This window comes from Equus przewalskii, chromosome 21, assembly GCF_037783145.1.
Source record: "Equus przewalskii isolate Varuska chromosome 21, EquPr2, whole genome shotgun sequence".
Classification (NCBI taxonomy): Eukaryota; Metazoa; Chordata; class Mammalia; order Perissodactyla; family Equidae; genus Equus; species Equus przewalskii.
In genome coordinates, this window is record NC_091851.1 from 26,543,974 (window position 1) to 26,552,858 (window position 8,885).

Genomic DNA, 8,885 nt, shown 5'->3' on the forward strand with positions numbered 1-8,885 from the left:
CCTCAGTTTCCTCATTGTGTAGTTAAAAGCATGGACTCTGAAGACAGACCCCCTGGGTTCAAATCCTTTATAGCTTTATTTCTTGCATGCTGTGTGATGTTGGACGAGTTTCTTAACCTCAGCAGTGTCCTCTGTAAAACGAGGATAACAATAGGACCCACTTCATGGGGTTACTGTGAGGGGTGCAGGAGTTAATATACATGAAAACTACAAGAGGAGCTGGAATTTAGTGAATGATAGTAAACATTAGTTGGTATTATCATCACCATCATCATATCATCACTGTTATTGTTTTCATTGTTATTTTAATTATAAGATACATGACATTCAACAAGTAAATTTCCTTTTCTGAACCTCATTTTCCACATCTGAGGATGATAATCCCTAAATCCTAGGGTGGTTGTGAGGATTAAATTTGTATATATATTTCTGCCACACAGTGAGAGCTGGCTAAAGGGCAGCGATTCTGGTTTCTGTGCAAGGCCTGGCACTGGTGGAAGGGCCTTCATGCTCACTGCACTGAGCATGGCTGATGGGTGAGGTGCTTCATGTCTCCGAGAGTGTCCTCTCACACACCATCTTGTCTGGACCTTCAATAGCATCATAAGAAAGATAACATGTCTCCATTCCAGTCTTACCAAGGAGAGACAAGGTCAGGGCCCAGAGCACCAACGAACTTGCAGATGGTCATACTTCAAGGTCTGGAACCCAAAGGGGGTGGGGGTGGGGCTGCTGTTCCAAATCCCACTTCCTGTCTCCCGTTGGATTCAGAGACACGTGGGGCAGGTATTCTTACCTCCGGTTCACAGGTGAGCAAACAGTGGCCCAGAGAGGTACAACTTGCCAAAGCCATGTAATAAGTAAACATGTGGATCTTCCTCCTGAAGCCAGGATTATTCCCCATCCCACGTGGCCTCCACGGAGCAGACCTCTGAGTTTATAGCCCCGTTTCTTCTTAAACCCAAGACAGCTGGGCATTGTAGGCTCTCGGGCCACTGACCTCCCCGTCCTTCCTTGCCTGAGTCTTAATTAACAGTTGAGAGGCTGAGGAGTGAGCACTGCCTTGGCAGTTCAGCAACACAGGTGCTAGTCCTGGCCTTGGCCGTCTCAGAGTGTCTCCTTAAAAAGGGGGTGACACTGTCTGTAAAACAAGCAGGTTCGCCTGTTGATTTCCATCTCCCTTCCAGATGTAACCAAATAGGAATCCACACCAGGGAGCCAGAGGGGCAACTGGAGCTGCAGCAAGGAGGCCAGTGGCTCCAAACGTCTGTGAGGGATGGAGAAGGAACAGAGGCACAGTGGGGACATGCATTTATGAGCAAAGAAAAGGATGACCTGCTGAAAAGGATGGGGGAGGGTGTTGGTGGCTGCAAAAGGGAAGATCTGAAAGAGGAGGACTAGGTGTTTGATTTTTGTCGTAGTTCTAAAGGGGAGAAAATGGCTTACTTGGCCCGAAGAAGAGATGAGATTGTACTTGAGGAAAACTTGTAAAATGCTGTCCCCTGGAGAGCGACTGTGAGTGTCAGTCTTGGAGAACCTGCTTCGTGGAGCTGGGACAATGGACAGAGTGCCTGAAGGGCCCTTCTAACTCAAGGAGTCAGAGGACTTCGATGTCATGTTGCAAAGGAGCCCTGGACTTCTCCCCATCACTTGCTGAATGACCCCAGAGAGATTCACCTCCTGTTTGGAACCTCATCTTGCCCATCTAGAAAATCTGCTGGTAGAAGTGGATGGTCTCTGAGCTTGAACCTCCTGGAACTTTTTTTCTCTAGGGCCTTCACCAGATCCTTCTCCCAGAGGACCAACATGACAGGCGGCCCTTGATCCTCATGAGCCTGGGAACTGAGATGATACGGATGGGGAAAAAAAAATTTCGTGAGCTGATTGACAGTGAGATAGCAGAGAAGTTGTCCAGGTTCAATATCAAGTACCCCAGGTTAGTGCTGGAAATGTGCGCACGTCCCACCAGATCAGTGAACAACTGTTATTTTAGTAAAAGAAAAAAAAGGTAATACCTAATGCTGACAAGGGTGGAATGAAACTGGTCGGTGGGGGTACACTCTAAATTGGCTCAATCCTTTTGATAATAACTTTAGCATTGTGTTTCAAGGGCCATAAAACTGTTCCTACCCTTTGAAGCAATGGTCCACCTGTGAATTTATCTTTATATAACTAAATTATAGGGAAAGCTACATGCATTAAGATGTTTATAGCAGCCATATTCATAACAGAGATAACAATACCGCCACCACCCACATGTGTCACACTAAGGGGATGATTTAGAAAATTGTGGTACATTCCCTTGATAGAACATAACTGTTTTATTAAAAAATCCTAAGTTTAATGGCTTTATAGCAGGAGGATAAAATGGGTGATATAATGATAATGAAAAGGACAGGGTACAAAATTCTGAATATACTATGACTATACCTTTGTAAAACACACGAGAAAAATCTAGAAGGAAATAAGCAAAAATGATAATAGCTGTGATCTCCCCGGATTTGTAATAGTTACTCTCACTGAAAGGTAAGACTAAAAGGGACTTTCTACTTATGTATTCCTCTCATGTTTGTTTTTGCAATGAGCGTGCATTGCTTTTATAATGAGGGAGAAAAGATATGTTTTTTTACAAGTTGTTGTCAGGGTAGTGACATTCCAAGTAGGTTTTTTTTCATTCTCCAAATTTTTGGTAATGATGATATATTACTTTTATAATTTTTTTTTAAAAGATTGGCACCTGAGCTAACTTAACATCTGTTGCCAGTCTCCTGTTTTTGTTTTTTCTTCTTCTCCCCAGAGTCCCCCAGTACATAGTTGTATATTCTAGTTGTGAGTGCCTCTGGTTGTGCTCTGTGGGATGCCGCCTCAGCGTGGCCTGACGAGCGGTGCCATGTCCGCACCCAGGATCCGAACCGGCGAAACTCTGGGCTGCTGAAGTGGAGCGTGTACGAACTTAACCACTTGGCCAGGGGGCTGGCCCTTACTTTTATAATTTTTAAAGATAAGTATCTATCTTGAAAGATTAGATAAAAAGATTTCTTTTTACTTTTGCCTAGTTTCCAAATATTCCAGAGTGAATACTTTTAGAATGTGAAGAAAAATCTTTATTTTGTATGTAAAAATTAATTTATTGCCCAGACCAATGGTCACAAAACTGTTTTGCTCTCACACTTCTATTACTAATAAATGTTGAGTGTATACTCCCCAGAATATGTATGTAATATAAATAAAATATTAATTAATTTATTTTTACTTATTATATCCATATATTACTGTACTAATATATCATATACATTATAAACATACAAAAATAGACATTTAAAAAGAATAAGACAAAGATGAATATAAATGAAGTCCTACAGTTTTCTTCACACACCCTGGTGGATCTTATTCACCTCCCTGGGTGCATGCCCCCCAACCTCCACTTTGGGACACTACTCCCTCGCCCCCCTGCCTAGATTCCTGCAACAGTCTTTCCACTGGTCCCCCAGCCTCAGCCTCCTCGCCTGTCAGTTCCTTTCTGCACACTGTGCTCCGGCTAAAACCCAAATCTGGCCATGTTAAACTCCTGCTTAAAACCTTTCAGTGGTATCTCACTCCTGTCGGATAAAGTGCAGACTCAGAGCCACGTTGGTGGCCCTTCACAGTCTGACCCCTCGACTCCCTGCAGCACTTCCTGCGGAGTCTCGTTCACTCCAGCAGCCAGGCAGCTTGCCTCCTAGACCTTTACATACTTGCCTTTGCCAGTGCTGGCCTTCTGCCATCCCCCAATCCTGCCCCTCTTTTTTTTTTCCTGCTTGTTTTTAAGATTCATCTTCTCCAGAAAACCTTCCCTAACCAACCCCAGGTTGGGATAAATACCCCTTTCTGTACACTTGTAAGTGTACTCTCTGCACGGCTCTATTGTTGACCGTGCTCCGTGGTATTAGAGCTGTGCAGAGTTGGGTAGTTTGTAGAGTTCTTTCCCCAGCCCTTGAGTAATTGCCTCGCGAAGGCAGGGATAGGACTTCATCGCCTTTCAACTCTGGCACCTGTACCGCATGCAGCACACAGCAGGTGCTCCATAAATGTTGAATGAATGGAGCACTGGCACTGCAGAAGACTGGGAAATGCTGAACATTTAAAAAGGCAAAAACTGGAACCATTTGCAATTCCTCCAACGATCCCAAATTAGCGGTTTGTGTATTTCCTTTTAGTATTTTTTTTTACCGCTTGGATATGTGCCAAATACGCATTTATCATTCAGGCACATGAAGTTTTATAATGGAGATCATACTGATTATACAAGTTTGCATCCTCCCCCGTTTTTCCTTTCTTGTGGTGACACTGTGATCAGACATGGTTTTGCAGGCAGGCGTAGGAGGCAAGTGATTTCAGTGGTAGAGAAAGAGGAGGTGTGAAGGCAGGCAGATCTGTGGAGTTACCATATCCAGTGAGCCCCTGAAAGAATCTGCTGTGGATCTGTAGGGCCTTGGACAAATTGTTTCCCCTCCTCTAGGCTTCACACTCCAATCTACAAAATAAGAAAATTAGACTAGATTAGTATTTCCCAAAGTCTGGAACATTTTCACAGAAGGTTTAAAAGATGATTTTAGGTCGTATATGGATAGATATTTTTAGTTTTACCAGCTATGTATTCATTCTAGTGTGAATTGGAAAAATGACAAGCTTAGGGCTGGCCCTGTGGCCAAGGTTAAGTTCGCCCGCTCCACTTTGGTGGCCCAGGGTTTCACTGGTTCGAATCTGGGCACGGACCTGGCACCGCTCATTAAGATGCCATGCTGAGGCAGCATCCCACATGCCACAACTAGAAGGACCCACAACTAAAACATACAACTATGTACTGGGGGGCTTTGGGGACAAGGAAACAAATTTAAAAAAGAGAAAGAAAAATGACAAGCTCGCTAAACCCATGATTTGACAGATCTTATTGCTTAGAACAAAGCCAAAGTAAATATTTAAGTAAAAGAAACTAAGTAGATTTAAGAAAATTCATTGGTAAATTACAGAATAGATAATATGTAGATACAGCCCAAATTGGGGCAGTTTTGTGAGAAAATAAGTTGGGAAACAGTAGTAGTTCCATGCAGTTCAAAGATGCAATTGCCTGATTCCTGTGTCCTTACCAATATAGAAAATGAATATTTAAGAGCCACCTACTCAAAAAAGGATTTAAGGAGCCTTAGCTCCTTGCATAGTGCCTGGCACATGGTGGGTATCAGTCAATGTCTGTAGAACTGAAATTCAGAAAAGGTTTGTGTAGACTTGAAGGTGGCGGATGTTTGGGTGCTCAACATCTGTGCTGCCCAGTCAGCACTTTGTTGCAGTCATCTATAATGCTGACAGATAGAATTCGGTCTTATTCATTAATTGTTGAACTCATGGTTTTCTAGACTGCTAAAACAGGCAGAAAACATATCCATTATCTAGCTCAAATCCTCCATGTTTTAATTGAGACTGTGAGGCCCTGGAAAGGGGACGTGACATCCGGAAGATCACACAGTCAGTGGCTGAGACACCTGTCCTGTGAGTGCCATGGGGTGGAAACCTGAAACCTTTTCCCCCACAAACCACAAGGAGTGCCATGTGGAATATAATGAATACTGAGCTCGCAAGATAGCAGGGGAATCTCCAGGGGCCAAAATGAAGAGGAGCCTAAAAACCAAAGCATGGAGGGTGATCTGGTGCTGGATTGCCCAGCAGGGTGGGTGGGAGTGGGGGTTAAGGGCATCAGGGGCTGGAACTGAACCCCTGTAGGAAGCTGAGCCCTTTAGAAGAGCTGCCCAGTTTGGTGAAAGAGTAAACTAGAAATCAATATGACCATCAGTATCAGGAGGTAACATGGAATCTTGTCTGTCTTAACTTAGACTCTGGGTCCAAAAAGAAAAGAACATCCCCTAAGAATCCGTAATCACATGCTTGCCCTCTTATGGGTTTTGGGGAGTCCCTTAGCCGCTTTGAGCCCTAATTTCCACGTTCGTTAAATGGGGTGGTTGTGAGGATTAAATGAGTTAACAAATGTAAAGTGCTTGGCACATGGTAAGCGCTAAGTCAGAGTTGTATGATGTTGTCATTTATTATGTAAGAAATTGGGAGTTAATGGAACTTTGTAAATGGAGACTGTTCTGTGGTGTGTTGGTGAATGTTTAACAACCAGCTCTCTAGGAGGTGGGAGGTAATCTCGATTTGAAGTGTTTGCCAATTTCTGCTGTGTACATACTCCCACCATGGCCAATTTCAAGCTACCAACCTTATGTCACTGAACACGGAGCTGAGAAGAGATGTATATAATTAGCTCTTGTGAGCTGGTAGGAGCTGATTTGGGCACAGACCAACAGGACTAGCTTGTGGCCCATTCTGACCTCTGGGTTTTTTACTAAGTTGATCTCTATGGATCAAAGTTGACTATCCTGGTTAATATAATCTAGCCAGAAATATGTTCTAATTTGTTAGTGATTTATTAGGCTTGCCTCCTTAGGTGAGAGTACAGGCAAGTCAGTGGAAGTTGAACATGCCCTCTCCTTGCTGTGGTCTCAGAGGGAAATAAGCCAATAAGTGCTGAGCCCATTCCACTCCTCCCCATTTCCCCACCCTCACATGCTATGAGGGAAGGGGGCGGAGTAGAGCCAGGGCACCGAGACCAGTCCAAAGCACCTACCACTGTACTTTCTGTCTCTACAGATTTGCCTATTCTGGACATTTCATATAAATGGAATCATACAATATGTGGTCTTTTGTGACTGGCTTCTTAGCATAATGTTTCTAAGGTTCATCCACGTTGTGGCATGTATCAGCACTTCATTCCTTTTTATTGTCAAAGAATATTCCATTGCACGTATATACTACACTTTATCCATTCATCAGTTGATGGACGTTTGGGTTGTTTCCACTTTTTGGCTATTATGAATAGTGCTGCTGTGAACATTCTTGTGCAAGTTTTTTGTGGACATGTGTTTTTATTTCTCTTGGGTATATACCTAGGAGTGAAATTCCTGGGTCATAAGTTAACTGTTTAACCTTTTGAGGAACTGCCAGACTGTTTCCCAAAGTGGCTGCACCAGTTTACATTCCCACCAGCATTGTATTGGAACCCTTCTTCCAGTATCTCCACAACCTCATCAATATTTAGTTATTATCTGTCTTTTTAATTACAGTCATCCTAGTGGGCATCAGTGATATCTCATTGTGGCTTTGATTTACATTTCCCTGATGGCTAATGGTTGCATATGTAATTTAAAATTTTTGGTAGCCACATTATAAGAAATAAAAAGAAATGGGTGAAATTAATTTTAATAATATATTTTATCAAATTCAGTATATCTAAAATATCATTTCAACATGTAATCAACATAAAATGTATGAATGAGATACTCTACATTCGTTTTTTGTTCTAAGTCTTTGAAATCTGGTGTTTATTTTTCACTCAAAACACATCTATAATTCAGACTGGCCAGACTTCAGGTACTCAGTAGCCACATGTGCCTCATGGCCACTGCATGGAACAGCGCAGGTCAAGTGGAAAGAAGTGTGGAACGGTAAAGGAGGCAGAGAGAAGAGTGTGGGAAAAGGCACAGAGGTGCGATGGAGCACATTGTGCTAGGGATTGGAAAGAGTGGCAGGAGGCAAGACTGGAGGTGCAGGGGGACAGGGAGGAGCGGTGTGGGAACCTCAGCATCTGTGCCTTACCTTCAGTGATGAAGATATGTGCCAGAAGTTCCTCAAGGAGAACAGCTGGAATATCTTTCGGAAGGACCTGATGCGGCTGCTGATGGAGCCTCGCCAACATCCTCCATTCACCCCAATCAGGCCCAAGAAGAAAGGGATCTTCAACTCCAAGTCTCTGGTACTGGATTTGTGTAGCTTCGACAAGAAGACTAAACCTCATTATCCCATTTTTATGGCACCCCAGAAATACCTTCCCCCACTTAGGATTGTCCAAGCCATCACAGCACCCCGATACAAAATCCAAGAACTCCTGCCTCAGTATAAGAATGCAGGGCTCCTTCTTTAGAACCAATAAAGGATGTTGGGTTGGCAACCATGTTTCCTGAATGACAACCATGGGAGTTGTAGGGCTTGGAGTGGGGGCTTCTGGGGGTTGAGCTGTGGGTCCAGAGAGCTGTTTGGGGTCAGCAACTGGGTCACTGTCTCCCTTGACACTTGTGGGGCGGAGTGAGTGGCTGGCCAGGAGGCTGGGTGTGGAGGGGTTAATCACTGGGGATGGTCTCATGGTGGGAAGTTCTTCTCTGACGAGATGGATGGGAGGCTCAGAGGGGCTCAGATCAAAGTGAGCAAGACTGGGGTTGCAAACTCAAATTCCTTCCACGGCCTGCCGGGTCATCTAAAGGAGTATGGCAAGGGACTGGGGAGGTAACAGGAAGTGCTGGGGATTGGTGTTCACATTCCCTATCCAAATGGAGTAGCCGCTCCTTAGCAATTGATACCATGTCAGGAAATAATGCAGGCCCAGTACTGCCAGTCTTTAGATTTTTCAAGAGAACCAAGAAACTCAATATTTTAGATGATTCCTACTGGTTTTAAAATGTGAGCAACTAATTCTAATTGTTTTTGAGATACTGTGTTAAGCAAACCAAACACACACGTGGGCTGTGTTGGGCCTACAGGCTGCTGGTTTGCCAATGCTTGTCAAGCACCTCATCAGACTGACAGGGCGTTGCCAGAGACTGAAGTGAGGCGTGACTGGGAGGAAACATAAGGAGCCGGGGAGAGAGACAGATGGGCAGCATGACAGGAGCAGTCTTCCTAGGTCAAGGATGAGAAGAGGAGGTGTTAGGTTGGACTTAAACGAGGGCTCGAGGCCGGCCAGGTGGCTCAGTGGTTAAGTGCGCGTGTTCTGCTTTGGCAGCCCGGGGTTCACCGGTTCA

At 44.2% G+C, this 8,885-nt stretch overlaps 1 protein-coding gene across 4 annotated transcripts in view; it reads left to right on the top strand.

Annotated features, from left to right (window-relative positions):
* CNBD2 (cyclic nucleotide binding domain containing 2) overlaps positions 1 to 8,038 on the top strand; it is a 61,089-nt gene extending 53,051 nt beyond the window's left edge. For 2 of the 4 annotated variants that reach the window (XM_070588211.1, XM_070588212.1), the window contains 2 exons: positions 1,773 to 1,936; positions 7,693 to 8,038. In XM_070588211.1, the coding sequence (XP_070444312.1) occupies positions 1,773 to 1,936; positions 7,693 to 8,011 (483 nt within the window). In that variant the 3' untranslated portion in view covers positions 8,012 to 8,038. The remainder of the gene's footprint in view (positions 1 to 1,772; positions 1,937 to 7,692) is intronic. The other 2 variants (XM_070588213.1, XM_070588215.1) reach the window with 1 other exon arrangement.
* Positions 8,039 to 8,885: the final 847 nt, after the last annotated feature.